At 36.9% G+C, this 23,711-nt stretch overlaps 1 protein-coding gene across 2 annotated transcripts in view; it reads right to left on the bottom strand.

Annotated features, from left to right (window-relative positions):
* The window catches only part of KDM1A (lysine demethylase 1A), a 62,164-nt gene that overhangs the window by 25,992 nt on the left and 12,461 nt on the right, over positions 1-23,711 (bottom strand). The window contains exons 3-8 of one of the 2 annotated variants that reach the window (XM_036256076.1): positions 15,080-15,139; positions 8,833-8,966; positions 5,301-5,379; positions 4,834-4,926; positions 2,987-3,093; positions 674-755 (exon numbers count right to left, since the gene is read on the bottom strand). In XM_036256076.1, the coding sequence (XP_036111969.1) occupies positions 674-755; positions 2,987-3,093; positions 4,834-4,926; positions 5,301-5,379; positions 8,833-8,966; positions 15,080-15,139 (555 nt within the window). The remainder of the gene's footprint in view (positions 1-673; positions 756-2,986; positions 3,094-4,833; positions 4,927-5,300; positions 5,380-8,832; positions 8,967-15,079; positions 15,140-23,711) is intronic. The other variant, XM_036256075.1, reaches the window with a different exon arrangement.

Consider the following 23,711-nt stretch of genomic DNA (forward strand, 5'->3'; position numbering starts at 1 on the left):
TTGTTTGGTTCATTATATTCTACAAATAAGTGAGATCATGTGATATTTGTCTTTCTCTGCTTGGCTTGTTTCGCTTAGCCTAATAACTCTCCAGGTACCTCCATGTCACCTCAAATGATAAGATATCTTTCTTTCTTACAGCTGCATAGTATTCCATTGTGTATATGTACCACAGCTTTTTTATCCACTCATCTACTGATGGACACTTGGGTTGTTTCCAGATCTTAGCTATTGTAAACAGTGCTGCTATGAACATAGGGGTACATATATTCCTTCTGATTGGTGTTTCAGGCTTCTTAGAGTATAGTCCTAGAAGTAGGGTCACTGGATCAAATGGCAGTTCAATTTTTAACTTTTTGAGTTAACACCATAGTGTTTTCCATAGTGGCAACACCAGTCTGCATTCCCACCAGCAGTGTACTGGAGTCCCCTTTTCTCCACACCCTTGCCAACACTTGTTTGATGATTTGTTGATGGCAGCCATTCTGACAGGTGTGAGATGATACCTCATCGTTGTTTTAATTTATATCTCTCTGATGATTAGTGACTGTTGAGCATTTTTTCATCTGTCTTTTGTAAGACAATATACTTTAAAATTGTATCTATGGCTTTAAAATATAAGCTTAAACAATCTTTGAATCTCAGATGGGTATTACAGCACAAAACCACTTACCAAGACCTGTTACTACCATGGCTCCAAGATCAGCTACATAGTTTCCTTTTCGAAATGTGGCAACTCGTCCACCTACACGATCCTGTTTTTCAGAAATCAAATGGCTAAAATCATCAATTCTATTTTAACGGTAAGAACCTGGGATGGTACCATCCCAGGCCTTTGTCCTTTATGAATTAAAAAGAAAGGTGTAGCTTAGAGTTTACACGGAGTGTGCAATCAACAGTACAGTAGGCACAAAGAACAAATGGAGTTAAAGTGGAAGACTATTTGAGGGAGTGTAGGTAACAATGACATCTACAGAGGTATAGAATTACGATATGAAGTAGGAAAAACAATTTGATAGAAGAGATATTTAGTCATAGGTACTGCTCTCTATCAGCTGTCTCTATCACTAATGGGCAGGCTAAGCAAGGGCCACACACATAGAAAATATGGATTAAAAAATTCCAACACTAAATGCCATCTTTCTACCATTGAGTTTCGACTCTTGTCCTGCAGAGCCCAAAGTCAACTGTGAATGATTTGATAGATTTCTTTGACAAATGTTTCTCCAGAGCAGGCCCATGCCCAGGGGCAGATTGTCTAATGAGCAAGAACTGTCAACAATACCTCTCATTTTTAAACAGGCCCAAGTTTATCTCTGCTGACTAGGGATTTTCAAATATGGGGCAACTTACTGAGCTGTAGGAATATTTCAGTCATGGATAAATAATACGGGCATAGAAACTTTAAGCAAGCAGATAAACAATCACAGAGGGCACACAACTGTTATCTGAATTAATGAATAATATACTATTTTTATCATAATATACTATTTTTAGTAAAACTGTATCAGAAATGGTTTACTTTTGATTTTCCCATATTTGAAAAGACTATTTCTAAAAATTAGCAATTGTAAAAAGTGATTTGGATTGCACTACATAAAACATTTCTAAAGCTTTTATAAAATTTTAAGTTGTTTAGGTTACCTTGAGAAGCATTTATTTATTTTTTAAAATTGATTTTAGAAAGAGGAAGAGAAAGAGAAACATTGATGTAAGAGAGAAACATTGATCAGTTAGTTGGCTCCCAAACAAACGTGGACCAGGGAATGAACCAGCAACCTGGATATGTACCCTGACTGGGAATTGAGCCTCCAACCTTTCAGTGTATGGGACAATGCTCCAACCAACTGAGCCACATTGGCCAGGGAAGAAATGTTTTGTTTTTTTTTTAATCCTCACCCGAGGATATTTTTCCAATTTATCTTCAGATGGGGGGGGGGGGGGGCAGAGAGAGAGAGAAACATTGACATGACGACATGTAGAGGGACACATCGACTGGGTTGCCTCCCGCATGACCCCAACCAGGGCAGGGGATGAACCACACCAAGGTCATAGTACCCTTAACCGGAATCGAACCCGTGACTCATTGGTCCATGGGCCACTCTAACCACTGAGCCAACTGGCTAGGGCCAGAAGTTCTTTTTTTAATTAATTTTTTAAATCCTCACTGAGGATATGTTTTCATTTATTTTTTTGGAGGGAGCGGAAGAGAGAGAGAGAGAAAGAAAGAAACATCAACCTGTTGCCTCCCATACGCACCCTAACCAGGGATCAACATGCAACACAGGTACATGCCCTGACCAGGAATTGAACCCACAACCTTTTGGTATATGGGACAATGGCTCAGCCAAAAGCCACCGGGCCAGGGCAAGTAGTGCTTTTTAAATAGTGGAAGTCTAAAATAAGTAAGTAAATAAATAAATAAACAGCAGAAGTCCAGGGAGTCCTTAAGTCACTGAAGATAATTAAATCTCAAAATTTAATAAAAATAATTTGAATAGTAGTATCCTAATAGGATGTTCTTTTTTCCACTCTGTGCTATCATCCTTTTCCTCCTTTAGTTTCCTTTTCTCTCTCTAGGACTAATGAGAAGGGAACCAATATCTTGGCTTGATCAGACCCTAAAAAATGGCATGGCTGCTGCCTGAGAAGCAACTCCTTTCCTTGACTATCAAACGAGGAATACAGTTCACTCTGTTCCACTTCTGAAAATACTGCCTCCTGCTAAGGATATGTCCATGAAGGCCCCATGACCTGCAAATACCCATCAAATGGATATATCATTTACAACCTCTAAATCCCCACTGAGCACTTTTCAAAGCTTTACTGTAAAAAGTGCTTCAATATAAATAACACTATCCAAAATACTTTGAATATTAATATAAATCAATTTGGCTTAGTTCAAGTTATGATTTCTTAATTTGCAACAGATAACTGCCTTAGGTTCCTTTGGGTCAGGCTTCTAAACCCATAATAAAATTCTTACCCTAGCTTCCAGAAGTGTGACATCCATTCCGAAACTTTGTAACTGACGAGCTGCTGCCAAGCCTGAGACTCCAGAGCCTATAATAATTACCTTTCCTGTCTTTTTAGCTAAAAGCAGAAACAAAGAAAAATTAGAATATTTTATTGTAGGTTTGAGTTTGTTCTTATGGTAGGTTGTTTTTTTTAAATGTTTTTATTGATTTTTTTATAGAAAGGAGAGAGATAGAAAGATCAATGTGAGAGAGAAACATAGATTGACTGCCTCCTATACGCCCCCTACTGGGGATCGAGCCCACAACCCGGGCATGTACCTTGACTGGGAATTGAACCAGGACCTCTCGGTCCATGGGACAATGCTCAATTCACTGAACCACACTGGTTGGGCTTTTTAAAAAAATCCTCACCTGAGGATATTTTTCCATTTATCATCAGACAGAGTGGGAAGGGGAAGGGAGAGAGAGAAACATTGATGTGAGAGAGAAACATCAACTAGTTGCCTCCCACACGACCCAACCAGAGCCGGGATGAACCACAACCAAGGTACGTGCCCTTGACCGGATTCGTACCCACAACTCATTGGTCCGTGAGCTGATGCTTTAACCAATGAGCCAAATCAGCCAGGGCCTTTGAAAAAAAATGTTTTTATTGATTTTAGAGAGAAAGGAAAGGAGAGGGAGAGAGAGAGATACATCAATGAGAGAGAAACATCAACATCAATTGGCTGCCTCCTGCACGCCCCACAAGGGGATCGAGCCCAAGACCTGGGCATGTGCCCTGACCAGGAATAGAATTGGCAACCTATTGGTCCATGGATCGAAGCTCAACCACTGGCTGGGCTACTTATGGCATTTTATCATGAAAACCTCTTAACATATCATGATGTATTACAAAGTAAACAATTCAGACAGTGATTTTCAAAATATGGACACCATCTGAATACAAATTAACAAATACATAAAACCTATAAACTATAATTCAATGTTAAAAATGTATAAGTGAAATCCTTTATGTTGGAATTTACATTCTTATTTTTTCAGTCATGTGTTTCAGTATCTCTGATCCTTGGTTAACTTATTGTAAATAACCTGCTTCATTCATTACTTCACAATTATACTAGGACAATTTGACCAGAAACCCTAAAAGTTCTTTTTTTTTAATCCTCATCTGAGGACATTTTTGCATTTATCTTTAGATAGAGCGGGAGAGAAACATCGATGTGAGAGAGACACATCGAGTGGTTGTCATCCACACAACCCCAACCAGTGCTGAGGACAAACCACAACCAAGGTACGTGCCCTTAGCGGGAACTGAACCCGGGTCTCTCCAGTCCACAGGCCAACTAAAGCCCTTTTCTTTAAGCTCTACTTCTACAGTCTTCAGTATCCCTTTTGGAAGAATTATTAAAGCATTAAATATAAATGTATTTTTAAAATAATAAATAAATAAATGTATTAATTCTTAAAATATCTCTATCTCCTGGACTCCTGGCAGACATTATCCAGAGACCATGAAAGGGTAACCAGTAAGTAAAAAATAAAAATGCAACCTTTAGCAGTATTAAAAACTGGTCAGTGAGAGAAAACTGCAAACCTCCTGCTTTCACAACTCACTTCTCTCATTTTTTAACTAATTTTATATTTTAATTGATTCCTCTTAAATGGGAAGTCCAGTACCTTTACCAAGTACCCATCAAACCAGAAATTATAGAAACTGCATTTACAAAGAGATTTTAAGTTTGACTCCAAATATATATTTAGAAATAAAAATAAAATGCTAAAATCCTACTGGAAATAAAATTTGAGTCCTAGAATTATAACAAAATCATGAATGCATTGGCCAGGTCCTTACTTGGGAGGGGTTTTATCCTCTTATAGATGCCGAAGTTGATAAGACCATGTCGCTCTAAATAACTGTGAACTCGGTGGACAAGCACAGTATCACCTACAGGATAAATGAATTTAAAAACATGTTTATATTTTTAGCAATTTAAACAAAAAACTTTTTAACTCTTCTATTTCTCCATCATGAAATCATTCTACACATCTTTTCCATAACCTTCAGGTCATGTGACTCCTTTAGAAAAGTGATTCTTAGAACTCTTAGTCTGTGAGGTAGTATAAAATACATATCACATAATTAGGAATTCTTAAGAATGATAATCCATTGTAGCTTTTCTACAATGCTTTTTTACAAGGTGAAATAAGATGAAATATGAATTTAAAAAATTCATTATCAAAGAACCATGAGACTGCTGGAAGGAAATGTCAGTTTTCATAATCCATTCCCAAACCCGTCCTACTGAACACATTACTTACTGTTGTAAGGTGCTTCTAATTGCTGGAGAGTAGCCTCAAAAGTCAGCTGAATCTTTGGATTATCCAACCACAACTGCAACTGTATTTAGATGATAGAAACTGGATTACACACAATTACATGTATACCATTTGACCACTTTAAAATAACCTTTTAATTTTAAGGCCTCAATTATGGGCTTGCCTTTCACTGAAACAGTGAGGATTATATTCCTTACAAAGAAACTAGTGAAACACAAAACTATGTCAATCAAATGAGCAAATTACTGAAGAAGCTGGGAGATGTTTAACCTAAAAAAAGAGAAAAAATACCTAGTAACTTGCCAAGATCATACAACTGATAGGGAAAAACTAGGACTTAAACCTGGAATGCATGACTCCAGAGATACTAGGTAGATAAAATTAGATATACAGAAATGGGGGAAAAGAGATGCCAAGGAAAACTCCTCAGTTTGTAGCTTGTACAACTAAATGAATTATTATGCCATTTACTGAATCAGGATCACTAAAAGATAAGATAATGAGTTTACTTTCCAGACAATCAAGAGGAGATAAAAGACTGGCATCTACATAAATAGCTGGAACTCATGGAAAAGTTAAGGTCTAGTGCTATTTGCTTATGGGTGGTAACTGACGCCAAAAGTGTAGAAGAGGGGGCCTTATGGGAGACAGGAGGGGACCAAAGGAATTCCAACCAGTGATGGCTTATTGTTCCAAGGATCAAGCCTATAAAGCAGTCAGAGAAGACAACAGTCAGAGAAGCAGTAGAAAAACCATAACACTATGTTAAACTAAGGGACTAGTGAGTTTAAGAAAAAAGGAGTGGTCAATATTTTCAAATACTGCTGAAAAGCAGTAAGATGAGAAATGAAAAATATTGTGGTACAATCAATAGGCTCTAGCCCTGGCCGGTTTGGCTCAGCGGTTAGAGCGTTGGCCCGCAGACCAGAGAGTCCCGGGTTCGGTTCCCACTAAGGGCACATATCTCAACTGCGGTTTGTCCCCGCCCCTGGTTGGGGTTGTACGGGTGGCAACCAGTAGACGTGTCTCTCTCACATCAATGTTTCTTTCTCTCCCTAACATGAATTCTCTTCCAACTGAATATATATCTTCAAAATGTAAGACCAACTGCATACCACCATATTTAAGTCTTAGCTAAAACTTAATAAAGACAGCTTATACACAAGTTTCAATGAAGGAGAAATTTAGTCAGGTGTAAATAAATCTAATTAAGAAATCTAACAAAATTCATAGCATCTCTACTTTTCTCTGTGGCCACTGTCAAGGGAAAATGTAATTCAAGTATACTCAGGGTCCAAGCTCCTCATTCCCCAACATAAGCCTCTTCCTCCTTCTATCATATAAAGTAAACCTCAGGTCATAAGTGAACACTCCCCTCAGAATAAGCAAAATAAAAAGCGGTAATTTTGTTTAAAAAGATCTACTTAGATCAAATGTTGATATGCAACACACAGATGTGGATTCAATTACAAGACAAATCAACCTCAGAAATACACATTTAAGAATTTTCTATTCACTTGTTAAAAATCAACCTGTTTTTTCTTCACAAAAGAGAACCTTTAATCTGTATACAAAAATCCACTATAACTTACCAATCACTCTAGCTAAACAATCCAAATATGGCAGTAATTTTGCAACCTAACAACCACAATAAAGAAGTTAGTGGTGGCACCCTGGCCAGTCTGGCTCAGTGGTCAGAGTGTTGGCCTGTGGACCAAAGGGTCATGGGTTTGATTCCAGTCAAGGGCACATACCTCAGTTGCGGTTCAGTCCCCGGCACTCAGGTTGTGCCAGAGGCAACCAATTGATGTGTTGTCACTCTCTCATTGATGTTTCTCTCTCTCTCCCTCCCACTCTGTCTGAAGATAAATGGAGGAATATCCTCGGGTGAACATTTAAAGACAAAAAAAGAAGTTAGTGGTGGCTAAAAAGCAGACATGCTAAAATGACACCTCTGAACTAAAGTCAAAATAGTTAAAATGACAATGTAAATTTGTTTTTTATCATCCTAGAGTACAATGAATATGTTCTGAATAGTACACTGCCCTCTTCTACTCTATGGTTAAAGAATTCCTGATGAGCCCTGGCCGGTTTGGCTCAGCGGTTAGAGAGTCGGCCTGCGGAGACCCGGGTTCGGTTCCCGCTAAGGGCACGTACCTCGGTTGCAGTTTGTCCCCGGCCCTGGTCGGTTGTGCGGGTGGCAGCCACTCGATGTGTTCCTTTCACATTGATGTTTCTCTCTCTCCCTCCCACTCTACCTGAACAAAAAAAAAATGGGAAAATGTCCTCGGGTGAGGATAAAAAAAAAAAAGAATTCCTGATGAATAAAAGACATGGGAGAAAAATTTATAGAAGAAATATGAATAACTAATAAATGTGAAAAGCAGTGTTTATTTAAATAATCCAAGAAATGGAAAATAAATGAAATAGTGTTGATCTATTACAGCAGCAGATGTTATCATCATTTTAATAACAAAAACAAGGACAGGGCAATGGGGATGGTACCTGGTTCAGCCTTTTGGGGAAGCAATCTGGCAATGTGTATCAAAACTTAAGTGTTCATACTTTTTAACAAGGTAGTTTTCCTTCTGGAACTGTATCATAAAGAGATAATAAACAGATAGAGTCAAGAATGCATAAAAGTTGCCCAGAGCTCAATAATAACATGGCAAAAATGGACAATGAAATGTCCAACAGTTAAATTATGATTCAACTGTCAGACAAAATATTATGCAAACATTAAAAATCAATTATATGTAGCCAGAGGAAGAGGCTGAACCAGATGAGTAGAATAGAATAATGATTTCTCTTATTTTGAGAAAGAAAGAAAAAGTGATTATTATTATTTTTAAAAATATGTTTTAGAGGAAGGGAGAGAGAGATAGAAACATTGATCAGCTGCCTCCTGCACGCCCCCTACCAGGGATCGAGTCCATAACCCAGGCATGTGCCCTGACCGGGAATTGCACCGGGACCTCTCAGGCCATGGGGAGATGCTCAATCCACTGAGCCACACCGGTCAGGCCAAAATGATTATTTAAAAAAAATGTGTAAAGATTTTTTTTTATCCTCACCTGAGGACATTTTTTGCACTATCTTCAGATAAAGCAAGAGGGAGAGTGGGGGGCGGGGGGAGAGAAACATCGACGTAAGAGAGACACATCGACTGGTTGCCACCCACACGACCCCAACCCGGGCCAGGGACAAACTGCAACCAAGGTATGTGCCCTTAGTGGGAACCGAACCCGGGCCGATGCTCTAACTGCTGAGCCAAACTGGCCAGGGTAAAATGTGTAAAGATTCTTATTGTATATATGAGGTGATGAGGAATGAAAAGGATCCAAAGAATGAGAGCAAGTAGATCTTAATTTTGTAAAAACAAGAATTACGTACACATTTTTAAAACTACCTGAAGGGGAGAAAAACAATACATTTTTAACAATGATACTCTCTTTTCCCCATATTCTGTATAAAAAATGCATTTTTAATAATGAGATGGAAAAAAAAAACTTACTGTGCGGTTTCTAATAAATAGAAAGACCTTCTGGGTCTGCTGTGGTCCACTGATAATATCTGGAAAACAAGCTGCTTCTTGAGAAGTCATCCTGTCATGAGGAAGTCTACTCTGGAATGCTGCACCCTCTACACCTAGTAAAGAAAGCAAAGGACTTCTGGGAAAAGTGCAAGTGAATTCAAAATTAGGGATAACGATTATGCATGCCTCAAACTCCTTTTTGATCTAAAGAACCTCTGTAAAGCTCTGCCTCATTCACAGCCTGATCTCACCTCCTTTTTAAAAAAACTAATTTTCTCAAAAGCTAAAACATACTTAGAATTTAGTCATTCTTTTGAGCTTAACATGCCAAAATAACAGTTTACTGAGTGAAACAATACACCTTATAAAACATAAAATATTGGCGTATTTTTCATTGACAAAATAACTATAATACCGGAGAATACACTAATTAAAATTAGCATCACTGATAGTGTACAATACATTTTAAAACTGAAGAACCAGAATAAAGAAAACTACACTAACGGAAAGCAAAAGAGGCTACGGAGTGAAAAACACAATCACCTGCCCTCTTTGAGGATCATAAACAAAGGTAACAGGAAGAGGACTCTAAGGTTTAATAACAAACAGTAGGAAATACTCGATCTCATCAATGGCACCATCCATTAGTTCCCACAGCTCAATGCTGGCAAGCAATGAAAGAAGTTAAGCAGACTACAATGATGAGAGGAAAGAAAGCAAGGAATTTACCTTTTGGGCAGAAAAATTGGAATGATTTACTACATACTGCAAGTAAAATATGTTACTGTATATACTATATAACACATATACAGGTAGTACATCTCATATATAAGTAAAATATATTTTATTTTGAAACTCTTTAAATTGGGTATTAAATTGATGTTTTTATATGCTGGTGGTTAAGTACATCTTTATAAGACGTCCTTAGAAATAATTAGCTTATATTTTACTTGTATTTTTTTTTCGGTTAATCCTCACCCGAGGATATTTTTTCCCCACCGATTTTCAGAGAGAGTGGAAAAGAGGGATAGAGAGAGAGAAATATTGATGGGAGAGAGAAACATTGATTGGTAGCCTCCTGCACGACCCCAACGGGGGCCAGGGATCGAATCTGCAACTCAGGTATGTGCTCTTGGCTGGAAATTCAACACAAGACCCTTCGGTCCGCGAGCCGATGCTCTAACTGCTAAGCCAATCCAGCCAGTGCTTTACTTATATTTCTAAGATCACTTTATTAAAATGTACTTAACCATTAGCTTATAAAATATCAAGACACAATTTAAAGATGTCAAAATTCAATACCACTGAAGTGATTATATATAAGTAATGAAATAGGCACCAGATATCCATAATTAATTATTTTAAAGCACTTAAGACAAGAAGTTGAAAGCAAAATTAAAGGAAAAGATATTAGTAAGATTACGAGAATAAAAAGAACAAGGCAGGGAAAGTTGTAACTTAGAAAATTATAGCTAAGCTATTCAAGTGTTTCCACAAAGACATTCAAACACTACACTACCTAGGAAAAAATAATGGTTAACAAGAGGTTAAGCAAAAATGCCCAACACTAATATGGGCGGCACATTAAGAAACACTGTTCTTGGCGACAAGGAAAAAAACCTATCTATCCATGGCAGATAATGTGGGAAAAATACTGTGTTCCAAGTTACTAAATCAAATCAACAATCCTCACATTTAATAAATCCCAACCTATAATTAAAGACTGTCAGGATAATTAATTATTCCTAAAAAAAAAAAAAAAAAAAATATCACTGAGAGCCATATTGTTGAGGGTGGAGCATGAAATTAAGGCAAGAAAAGAAGAAATGCTGACTACAGAGGATATAGGTTATTTCAGTAATGTGAAATTTTCTAAGACTACAGCTTTGATGTTCCCAGCCCAATACCACCAAATCAAAATAAATAAACAAGCCCTGGCCCATGTGGTTAAGTGGTTAGAGGTCAGCCTACGCACCAAAGGGTTGCAGGTTCAATCCTAGGCCTTGGTTGGGGCACATGCGGGTAGCAACCAATTGATGTGTCTCTCTCACATCAATGTTCTCTCAGTCTCTCTCACCCTCTCTCCTTCTCTTCCACTCTCTCTAAAAATCAATGGAAAAAATATCCTCAAATGAGGATTAATAAACATATACATGCAAAAATCAAATAACTAACTAAACAACAACAACCAAAAACAAGACCAAATACATGTTATATTATAAAGAGCATTACCTACATAACAATAATAACAATCCCGAGTATTTGGACCAAATATCTCTTAATAGGTACTTCTTGGTTTATTTTATGAGTGCATACTATTAACATGAAAAAAAAAATCAATAAACTCTACTTTTCTCCCTCCCGAAAATAGGGGTAGTTTTCATTTGTTTAATTGATGGTCACTGAACATCAATTGTACTGCAAAATACTATCATCATGGACAGTAAAACTATGTAGGAAAAAACACTAAATTTTATATTACATTTGGCTTCTCATTCCAAGTGTTATTATCAAAAATCACTCTAATATAGCTGGCTAACTTTCATAATCTTGAGAATATGTAAAAATTAAGAAATTTTATTTCATGTGCCACTTTTAAATTATCTTTAAATAAAACATCAAAAGTTTAACAAAAGGACCCTGGCCAGTTTTCTCAGTGGTTAGAGCATCGGCCTAAGAGTCGCTGGTTCAATTCCAGTCAAGGGCACATACCTTGGTTGTGGTCCAGTCCCCGGTCCTGGTCGGGGTTGTATGGGAGGCAGCCAATTGATGTGCCTCTCTCACGTTAATGTTTCTCTCTCTCTCTCTTTCTCTCTCCTCCTCCCACTCTATCTGAAGATAAAGGAAAAAAAATATCCTCGGGTGAGGATTAAAAAAAAAAGTTTAACAAAAGGAATTTAAAGAAGTCAAAAGTTGTGACATTAGTGTATCCATGGATTAATAGTCTTCTCCATCTTGATCTTCTATATAACATCTAAAAAAAAATCTAGTTATTCTTAAATACCTTATCAGTTTCTAAAAAGGAAAAATGATCTCTAAAAATAATCTTAATAATTATTTCCTTCCTTTTGTTTTTAAGGGATAAAGTCTACTATTTCAAGGAAGAAAGGCCACTATTAAAATCAAGGTAAAGCCCTGGCCGGTTTGGCTCAGCAGTTAGAGCATCAGCCTGCGGTCCAGAGAGACCTGGATTCGGATCCCGCTAAGGGCACGTACCTCGGTTGCAGTTTGTCCCCAGCCCTGGTTGGATCATGCGGGTGGCAACCATTCGATGTGTCCCTTTCACATCAATGTCTCTCTCTCTCTTTCTCTCTCTCTCCCCCTCCCACTCTATCTGAACAAAAAAATGGAAAAATGTCCTTGGGTGAGGATAAAATAAAATAAAATAAAATAAAAGTAAAAAGCCTGCAAGATAAAAATTTAACCTTTTGTCAAAGAAACAAAAATTATTTGGAACCTAAACTGTTCAGAAGCTAAATGAAAACATCCTTTTTATAGGATATTTCCAAAATGAACTAACAGACCACTATGGATAATCTAACTCATAGGTGTCTCCCTCCCTCCCTCCCTCCCTTCATTCATTTATTAGTATGAGCCCCTAGCGGGAACCGAACCCGGGACTCTCTGGTCTGCAGGCCGACGCTCCAACCGCTGAGCCAAATCGGCCAGATTTAGATGTCTCCTTTAGACAGAAAAACCTTAGAGAATAGAGCTGACATTAATAATACCCTTATTAAAAGGGAGTTATCAATAGAATAGATAATTCAGATAATTACACTTGGCTCTGGAATACAGTTTTATACTTTGGTATTTGTGTTATCCTAGAAATTGATTCTGTTTCAAAGACGCTATCTAAATTTTTAAAAAGCCCAAGGTTGCCTACATACCAATCTTGCCCTTTGTTCAGTTACTCTTTCTCACCACTTCACACAGGAAATTCTAGCATCACCTTTCAAAAAGCAGTCATGCCAAAAGCACAACTACTCTTTCAAATGGTCTGACTGGCTCAATACTTACTCTGAAAACAAAGTAAAAGTAGTTAGATTATTTAAGGGAATAATTTAGATATTTCTGGATAGATCAGTTAGAGAGGCAGAAATGGGGAGGGGGAGAAGTAAAGCTATAGTCCTCCTATTCCATGAACTTATTCCCCATCCACCCTGATTCTGGTATGATAAAGGCAGCATCTTGAGAAGGGTAAGAAAACAGAAATATGAAAGTTAATAGAGAAGAAAAGAAGGCCTCTCCATGAGTTACTTGCCCCACTTTTTCCCCATAAAGTAGATTAACTATAACTAGGCTCTCATTGAAAAGTGAAAACAAAAGCCTGATAGAATCTACATATAAAAGTCTACTTAAAATCAGTAAACTATACGGATGCACCATATCCAGTCCTGTAACAGTTTAAAAACAAAAAGACTAAAGAATGAGGGAAAGGAGAGAAAAGAAAAAGAGAATCATACTTTAGATGTTTTATTTTTAGGGTAAATGTACACTTTAAATGATTCTATGAAGGAGTATGTAATGAACAGTCTATGCTTAAGAAACAAGACTTCTGGGTTCTCACTCCCCTCAACTGCTGGTGTATCCCTGGTCAGGTCATTTAACTTTGTTTCAGGTCTTAATCCATAAAACAGGGGTGACACAATACTGTTTGTCTAGGAAGCTAGACAAGATGACCTCAAGTTCCCTTCTAACTTTTAAGATTTAAGATGTATGTCCCAACTTGATTTGGATCGTAAAAAGTCAAGATATGATCCTGGTCCCAAGACACTCATGAGGGTCACTGGCTTTATTCAAGAGAAGAGTGTTAACCACTTATAAGCACGTTTCTAATGCTGACTGATCACTGCAGAAATGTGTGCTTCTGAACATGACAAAGAACTGAAGGGAGGGTGATACTGAAGGGTTCAGAATAGTGCCACCATTTCTGGAAACACTTAAAACTCATGTTCTACTAATATTATGTCTGTAGCACCAGTTTTATGTGACATTTTGCTCTTACTTTCAGCAATACAATGTATTGTTTACTTCAGCAAAAGAGTAAATTTATTCACATAAAAACAAAACAAAAAGCAACAAGAAACTCATTACATTTCTTCAAGATTAAAGCTCTAAAAGCTATCCCTGAACCTCACAATTCCACAGAAGATCCAATTGTGCATCCTATGATGAAAGACATTCTTGAAGGTTTGACTCTGAATGAGGATTCTAAGTCACCTAAGATAGCCATGTACTGGCTATTAACCGGGCTAGCATTTAAAGCAACCTGTTTCTAACATTCTGGATCCCCTAAATACTAACTTCTGTATTAATGCTGAAGTATCTTTGCTCCAAGAGAGTATACAAATACTCCCTGGACCTGCTGTACACAAACTACAATAGACAAATAATTTAAAAATAGACATAACAGTTGAAAAGTGACCAACTACAAAAATAAAGTAATAGCTATTCCAATTCTATCCAAACGTAAAAGCAGCCTTGACAATGGAACACAAAAACATTCTTTAAGAGGCAAAGGATGAAATCCAGATGTACTACACTTTGGATTCCTGAACCAAACTTTACCTGTTCTAAATGGGCCCTAAAAATCCTTTAACCTTTTTTTTCTAGAAGTAAAAATCTCATAGTTTGGTCTGAAAATAAAGAGCATTTCGAACAGACTTTTTTTTTTAAAAAAAGTAACTTTCATGCGAGAAATGAAATGTTTAAATTGCAAAATAATTAACTATGTAATGTTAATCGAAAAAACCTGACCCAACACTATGTAACAAACCATTTCTAAAAAGAGTCACTTGCCTACATAATTCCTGACTAGTCCGAGAATACCCTTCTGTCCTTTTATTTTTTTTTTGGAAGACGTCTTTCTAGCCTATGGATTCTCCTCTGTGTATACAGTTCTATTTCCTTTTAAAGGTCCCATGATTCCTAAGTCTATGTTTTATATCATGTTTACAGTTACTGTAAAAGCTGTTGGGGAGAAAAGTATCCGCCATCTCCTTAAAACCACAAAGAGCGGAGGGCTGAGATCGGCCTGAGGACTTCAAAAGGTTTTGCTTGCTTTTGTTCTGGCTATACTCTTCTCCTAATACTACTCTGTCCTGTGGGTTAAATTTCCCCTGCGCTTCTGGCTAAAATGTGGATACCACAGCCAAAAACACTTGCAAGCATCAATCCCTGACCTGGCGGCTCTTGCTAAGTGGCAAGCATCTAATGCCACCCTCACCTGATGCTTGGCCGTCTCCATACCCTCCAGAACTGTCGTCTTGAAGTCCTCCTGCTTGCCCTGTGGAAGGAAAGAGGAGAACTCAGGGACCTTACTCCATAAATTGAGATAAAATCTGGACATAAAGGCCTAATAGTTGGCGACTATCAAATTCACCACCAACTAGTAAACCCATATTCAGAGAGCTTCTTTGGAATCAAGGCCCAGGGAATCACATCATAGTCTTCAAAATTCTGGTCAGAAAATTTCAACTTTACACACTGATTCTTGTTGAAAGGTAGCAAAACAAAGTACATAATATTTCTAATCGCTAAATCCTTGCTGACAGTCTTATTTATTAGTCAAGGTTAGATTGGGGGCGGGGAGGGGAATCCCAATGTCTTTTACTTCTTGTTGCTAGACTGAGAATGGGTGCGACATGAGCTCTAGGATCTGAAGTTGCAGCAATTCAGCATCCGCTCAATAGCTCTTTCTTTATCTTCACTCTTCTATCTAGAAGTATATCAGACTGGTAAAAGACTTAAATTTTTAATGAAAAATTCTCCCCTTCACCTCAAAGCAGGGTATGTAACAAAATAATCCAATTCCAAAAAAGTTTTACTATACATACTAAACTAGATCTGAATATACCAGTTCTTCTTCCTTAGTAAAACTTTAAAACACACCGTAAGATGGCCTGCTGTCATGTGCCAAGTACAGTAAGTCTGCTAAAAAAATTTCCTCATTGATTAATGTGTAGAAATAACGTCAAGAGAAGTATCACAGCTTCAAAGGTCAATATGAGAAAGTCAGAATAGATCATCTTCCAGACTCTTCCAAAATCTATCACCAAGACAGATACTATGATCCTCTTAAGTTCCTAGCCACCTGGTACACTACAGAAAAATACACTGTGATCTTTGGAAGATATGAAAAGACTACCCAATATTCCAAAAAGTAGACAAGTTTCATTTAAACAGTTTATTTAAAAAGAATCTTAACTAGAAAGCAGATTAATTATTCTACCATTTGAGTTAAAAGGAGTAGCAAAGTGAAATTAACATAGTACCCTTACTGTAAGAATGCTTACAGGTCTGTGAACCTTAAAATGACACCTTCATCTTTAAATATATGAAGGTGTTTAGACAGAAATGATTTTTGACAATATTAGAATGTATTACTAGAAGGTATGTGCTCTGCTTTGAAGGTAGAACAGAATTTCATTCTAAAATTATCTCACTATGCTCCATCTAAAGGGCCCTTTAGGTTCTAGAAGATTATGGTTCTCAGACAAGGCACAAGGCATGTGACTTGTTGTTTAAAAGCCTTTGGAAAAGGGTATATAATTAAGAAGAGATGGCTCTAATTATATAATCCAATCTGCAAACATATCCTTTTTTTAAATCCTCACCCGAGGACATTTCCATTTTTTTGTTCAGAGTGGGAGGGAGACAGAGGAAGAGAGAGAGAGAGAGAGACATCGATGTGAAAGGGACACATCGAGTGGCTGCCACCCTCACGACCCAACCAGGACGGGGACAAACTGCAAGTGAGGTACATGCCCTTAGTGGGAACCGAACCCGGGTCTCTGGGGACTGCAGGCCAACACTCTATAACCACTGAGCCAAACTGGCCAGGGCTGCAAACATATCTTAAAATTGAAGGCCCTACATTTAAAATTCAACTTCTAAAGTTTAAATAAAAAATGTTCATTCTTAGTAACTTCTGGATTTGTTTATAAAAATCTTTCAAAGTTAAAAAAAAGTACTGTTTTTATTTTGTTTAGTTCCACATAGAACCAAGCTAGATTAGAAGACTGAACTGCACTTTAAAAAGGGAAGAGAGGACCTGGCCATTTTGGCTCAGTAGACCGAAGGGTTGCGGGTTTGATTCTGGTCAAGTGCACGTACTTGAGTTGCAGGTTCCATCCCTGGCCCCGGTCAGGGTCGTGTGGGAGGCAACCAATCGATGTTTCTCTCTTTCCCTCCCTCTCTCTTCTACTAGCTATAAAACTCAATGGAAAAATATCCTCAGGTTAGGATTAACAAAAAATAAAAAAGGGAGAGAGGAATTCAGAACAATAAATATGGTTTCCAAGAATAACATTTAGGCATTGGGAATAATAAGTCCCTTTCTCTCAAATTATATTTCCTAGCTTGGCAAATTATAAAAGCAATGTCATGAAGAAATCTAACCACGTCTAAAAAAGTAAATAAATGAAAACAAAACCTCTTTCAAGCCAGCCATTAAGTCTGAATTATTTTTATCCTTCCTTCTATTGTGTTCCTCCTTTTCCCACTACAGTTGTCCCTCGCCACTTCGCGCTTTGACTTTCATTGCTTCGCTCTGTTGCAGTTTTTTTCAAATACTGTATTTGCCACGCAGTCTGCTAATTAGCTTATTTTAACCTACAGGTAGCTCTTGACTGATTTTTCTTTTCCTGTCAATAGTACTTTAAACAGAAATATGGATTTCTTACCTGACTTATATGCTCAAAAGCTTAACAGGTTGCTCTTTTACAAACTAGGTAGGGCAGTCTTTTATAAAGATACTGTTTTTGATAAAAGATGTAGGAGTATAAAAATCCAAAGTATTACTTATGCAGAGAAATAGGAAAAAAACCCAAGCAGAAGTTGATATAAACATGTAAGAAATGATGGAAAACAAAACAAAAAGTGCTTATGAAGCAAAGGAACATCTTGACTTGAAGGTTTATAACATGTTTGAAAGTAAATATGAAGTTGCTACTTTTCTCTAATCATAATATACTCATGAGTATCTGAGGGTCCTATTTCTCCAAAGACATCTGAAAACATCATCTTTATTGTTGGTATTCTAGACCAAGTCTTCATCATTTTCTTCTAAAAAGCATCCCTACAAACATTTGCAGCTAACTCTCCATCCACATAGTGTTTCTGATGAAAACATATGAAACGTCTATATTCATTTGCTCTTTGGGTCTTTCTAGCCTAGGACTCTGCTTCTGACAGTGGCACAATGACATGGAACGGAAGGCAAGTACAGTTATCTTCCATGAGTTCAAATTCAAAATAGAAAATGAAAATATATACAAAAGCATTTTTTTAGTTTCACCTTGATTTTGGCACCATTTCAAACTTCCTTTTGTTTTCATCACCCTCACCCCCATCTACCCCTCTCAAGTTAAGTAGGGATCCTTCTTAATATAGGTTATTTATGCCTATCTTCTCCAAATTGAAAATAAAATCTTTTTGCTTTATTTCACATAGTAGCCTTTCAATTGTCCTCTAATAAACCTCTGCAGATCTATTAAGGAATTTTTTTTTTTGGTTAATCTTCACCCAAGGATATTTTTTCCATTAATTTTTACAGAGAGTGGAAGGGAGGGAAGGAGGAGGAGAGAGAGAGAAAAAAACATTGATGTTAGAGAGATGCATTGATTGGCTGACTCCCGCACGTGCCCTCAACCAGGACTGGGGATTAAACATGCAACCCAGGTTCCTGCCCTTGACTGGGAATCAAATGCTCGACCCTTTGGTACGCGGGTTGGTGCTATAACCACTGAGCAACACCAGCCAGGGTTGTTAAGTAATTCTTAAACAGTTAAGTGTTTTAGTTATAGTCACACTACTGGATTTTTTCTCATCTTGATTCAAATTCTCAAGAGACCACTCTTCCAGTATCTTAAAAAAAAAAAGTATCTGAAGTCATCACAGACTTTCATCTGGCAAGCATGGATGCAAGAATCATTAGCTTGTTCTCAGGAAAATACTGACCAAGATGTTCACATTTTGACTAGTTTCTTGGAATCACATTCAAATTAATAACTTTTGTAAACATTTGAAAAACTCCTAAAGTTCTAGGAAGCAACAAATTTTAAACAATATCAATTTATCAAAATTTATTTAATTAAAATTTTACCAAATTTACAGAATAAAAGTGACTGTCAAACTACTGATTTCAATCAAACCTTGCAAAGCACAGAGAAAAAAATCTCAAAAGTTAAATCCATCTTTGAAAACAAACGTTTCCACTATATTAACAATCCATTGAGTTTCTCATTTAATAATCTCACTAATTTCAATGTTTACTGAATACTCATCCAAAAATAGCCAAGCACAAATATAAAAAAGTATAATAGTTTGGTTGAGTCCCTATATTAAAAGGACTTAAAATCTAATTGGGGAAAGATGAAAAACATTCAGAAAGCAATTTTTTTTTTTAAAGGAAACAAGGAGCTAACACAGACTTGGGGAATCAGGGACGTTTTGCTGAAGAAATCCAGAGAGATTTAGATAGGCTGAGAGGCAGTGAAACCACCAGCCAGCATGGTCCACAACTTTTACAAAAGCAAGGAGAAAAGCACAAGATGTGGTAAGTGCAGAGAACCAGTTCCCTGTTTAATGAAGGAGTTGGTCTCAATGAGCCACTGTGGCTGATCAAGCAGGATAGGTAAAATGGACTACCTTCAGCCACTCGATGTGTTCCTTTCGCATCGATGTTTCTCTCTCTCTCTCTCTGTTCCTCTCTCTCCCTCCCACTCTACCTGAACAGAAAATGGAAAAATGTCCTCCGGTGAGGATAGATAAATAAATAAATAAATAAATAAATAAATAAATAAATAAATAAATAAAATGGACCACCTTCAGTGCCAAAAACTAAATTTGATATTAACAGCAATGGGGCAGAACTGTATGATCTTTGTAGGGAAAGCAGCAAAACACGTGATATTTTAGTTAAATGAATCTAGTCACTTTATATCAGATAGATTAGAGGGAAAAGGTAAACTAAATAAAGGAGATGATTTAGATGTGAAATAAAGTCCACTAGAATAAAAGGGTGACAGTGAAAATGGATAAAGCATAACAATTCAAAGAGACTGTACAGAGGAAAACAAAAGACTTTACAATAGACTTGATAAATGAGATAAAGGACTTTCAAAATGATGCCAAGTTTTTTTAAGTTCAGGAGAGTGGTGATGGAACAGACAAAATGGGAAATATTTTTTGAGAAAAGTAGTGAGTTATTACTATCATCATCACCAGTTTGTACTGCCTTCCTGTCCTCTCTGTAGTGACAGGGTGCTTTAGAAACACTTCCAAGTGTTATCACTCCTGGTGTATCTCTTTCCTAAGAACTTCTTGACTATGATTCTTGACAGAAGAATAAATCATCTATAGCAGTCAGAAGAAATGCAAAGGAAAGTAAAGTGGGCTCACAAAGGATGACCAGCACGAAGGAAAAGCCTGAGGTGTTCCTCTGAAGCACATTGGAGGCATCTTAATACAGCTAACACTGCTCAATACTCTCCAACAAAATTATCCAAAATGGAATCTATGGGTTCCAATTGGAGCAGCAGTCCTAGTGTTATACTGTCATTTAAAATACTGAACTAAACCATACAGCCTGAATAAAACATCAATCCACCCTATTCCCGGTTCAACTCTATTTACAAATATATTTGTATACAAAGGTGGAATTCATATTTTCTCATTTGATCCTCATATCAAGCCCTATGTTGCAGGTGAGAAAATCCTCAGAGAAAATGTATCCTGTTCCTATATTATACCATGATCAGACCAAATAAAGAATAGTAACAAAATAAATTCAAGGAAATTATAAAAACAAAGTCGCTCGGCTCAACAAAATGCTAATTTGCCTCAATTAAAAATAGAACAAAATAAAGAAATGAAATCATTAGGAAAAGCAGCACATCTCTCAAAGACCAAACAGAAACTGGTAGTATCTGACTCAACGGTTCTATAAGTCAAAAGCAGTAAACAGTTAGAAGGAGCTCAAACTACTTCATTAAAGCCCAACTTCATCTCTTCACATTTAATAGAAAACTTTCAAAATCCAATTTTGCAAATAACATTTAAAAACAACTTCTGAGTTCTCACCATACTTTGAATGCACTTTTATTGTATTGTTTCTTCAATGTAGTCATTTCATTATAAACCTAAACTAGACAATTCTTTGCAGGAGGACCTAGTCTTGAGCTTTTAACCCCCCGAGTCCAGCACTATGCCTAGAACAAAGCACTGTAGTTTTACAATTAATGTGTGTGGAATAAAGTAAATGAGGACCTGCCATGTTTGGGGGAATCTTACTTTGTTACTTTGTGCAGAAAATGTCTCTATCTTATTTTTTGTAATGTTTCCCTCCACCCTATCAATTCCCCTACTTTCCCTCCCACCTTTTATGCCTCCAAAATTTTCCACTGAAATGTAATGTTTAAGAGTATTTTGTCTTCTATTTCACATTTACATGTACATTTGTCTCATACTAAGCTATAAATTACACACACACACACACACACAAATCTTGGTTCATTTATAGTTATCGCAAAATAAAAAATTTTATTGAACTGATCTAGATGATCTTATCAGCCTGTGACATTTTTTTCTCAGCCCTCCAGTAACCATAGTTTCAAATAAGACTGAAACAATGCTATATGCGCCCCACCAAGGGCCAAGAAAATGAATCCTAAGTCTGTTTTGTAAATGTATGCATCATACCTCTTATAAGAACTCAAATGAATCGGGCACTTGACAACAGCAGGCCAAAATAGGAACATAAACAATTCTGGCGGAATGAATTTCCCAGTAACTTCTAGTAAATCTACAAAAGAGGGTCTCTTGTGTGGTATGGGAGTGTAACAAAATTCTATCTTTCCTTTGGAGATAATCAACTGTCACTGAACTGGAAGCTACTCCTGCTCTCTGACTGCACTTGTAGGTAGGTGAGAGAAAAGCCCAGAATAAGCCACTTGAGAAATAGTTATAGCATGACAAAAGAAAAGAAAAAAAAGATTCACTTGAACTCTGACCATATAATTATCCAATGCTGCCAAACCCAGCACGTGTACTGACTGTTTGAAATCAGTATGACTGCCTCACAGGGAAGATGAGGACACCTTATAAACAAATAACTATAATAATATAAGGATCACTGTACAAATATTGAAACCACTGTTTTTCCATTTTCAACTCCTCTCTGGTCAAATTCCATCATACCAAGCTCGAAAGGATGGTCCAAAAGAGTCTGACTTTAGATTTTTGCTATATTGAATAAGTAATTCACCAAATTTTTGGTCATCGATCTTTTGTCATATAGATAATTTCATGGTATCAATGTCTGTAATAGTTTCATTGAATTTCAAGCTAAGTTCTTTTACCCATACATTTGGTATATTTTCTGTAATTCAGTATTTTTACTAATTCAGGTTACATCTCCTTTAATGTGACTAAAAAACCCCAATTTTTTTAGGTTTCTTTTTACCTTTTTTTAAAAATTGATTTTGAAAGAGAAGAAGGGAAAGGGAGAGAGAGAGAGAGAGAAACATCGATTGGCCACTTCCTGCATGCCCCACACTGGGGATTGGGCCCACAACCTGGGCATGTGCCCTGACTGGGGAATCGAACCGGCGACCTCTTGGTGCATGGGATGGCACTCAACCGCTGAGCCACACTGGCTGGGCTTTTATGTGATTTTAAGAAATACTTTCAACCTACAGTATGACTATTATATGAACAGGGCCCCCAAATTAAAACCACACAAATTTTTGAAAATTTATTAGCCTGTATCTCTTTTAAATACACACATCCAAAATGACCATGCAAAACAGAAAGGAGAGCTGGTACTTTCCTTTGTTTACATTCTTACAAGAATTATTTTAAGAATATAAACAGGAAATAAAGTGATTCTTCCCACAGCCATTGAATAATACAGAGCTGTCAATGATTAGCTAACCACATCTAACAAAATCAATCTGAAGAATTAACCGACAGTTTAATGAAGCCTTTCAACTTGATTAGTGAATATCAGAACATCACTGAGCCTGGAAAAATGGTACACATACTGACACATACTTTCTTAAAAAAATTATTTTTATTTTTTTTATCCTCACCAGAGGACATTTTTGCATTTATCTTCAGGGAGAGAGGGAGGGAGAGAGGGAGAGAAAGAGGGTTGAGAAACATTGATGTGAGAGAGACACATCGACTGGATGCCACCCACACGACCCCAACCGGGGCCAGGGACAAACTACAACCAGGTACATGCCCTTATCGGAACCAAACCGGGTTTTTCTGGTCTGCGGGCCAATGCTCTAACCACTGAGCAAAACTGGCCAGGGCAGACACATACATTTAAAAAAAAAACATCTTATGTCTCTATTGAGAAATCTATTACCTTGAAGAAGTCTGAGAAAGGCATCTTAATAGCCCATTTAAAATTTCATTTCATTTATTTTAGAGTTAAATTTCCATAGATGTTTTAAGCCATATACAACTAAGCTATTTCTAACCCAAAATGAAATATATCCTCACAAACCAGAGTTCCTAAAAAATTATCCAAAACAAAATTTAAATCCAGGAACTACAAGTGAGGTTTTTTTCCTAGAAAATTTCAACTGCTGAAAAGTGGTGAAGAAAATAAAAAAGCTAAGTGGTAGCAAATCAGTACATAGGATAACAACTGAGTCAAGAAAGGAAAAAAAGGATTTCTTCAATAGAAGGCTACTTTAGCAAAGGGATAATTATTCTAACCCAGTAGTCTTAACAGAGATTTTAGTCTATTTTATAGACGATTCACTATTATGTGATACTACTAATAATCAAACACTCAATTCTAAAGACAACCTGTTCAGATTTGGTTACCATGGCCTTAAAAA

The sequence above is a fragment of the Molossus molossus genome, unplaced genomic scaffold (assembly GCF_014108415.1).
Source record: "Molossus molossus isolate mMolMol1 unplaced genomic scaffold, mMolMol1.p scaffold_m16_p_12, whole genome shotgun sequence".
Taxonomy (NCBI): Eukaryota; Metazoa; Chordata; class Mammalia; order Chiroptera; family Molossidae; genus Molossus; species Molossus molossus.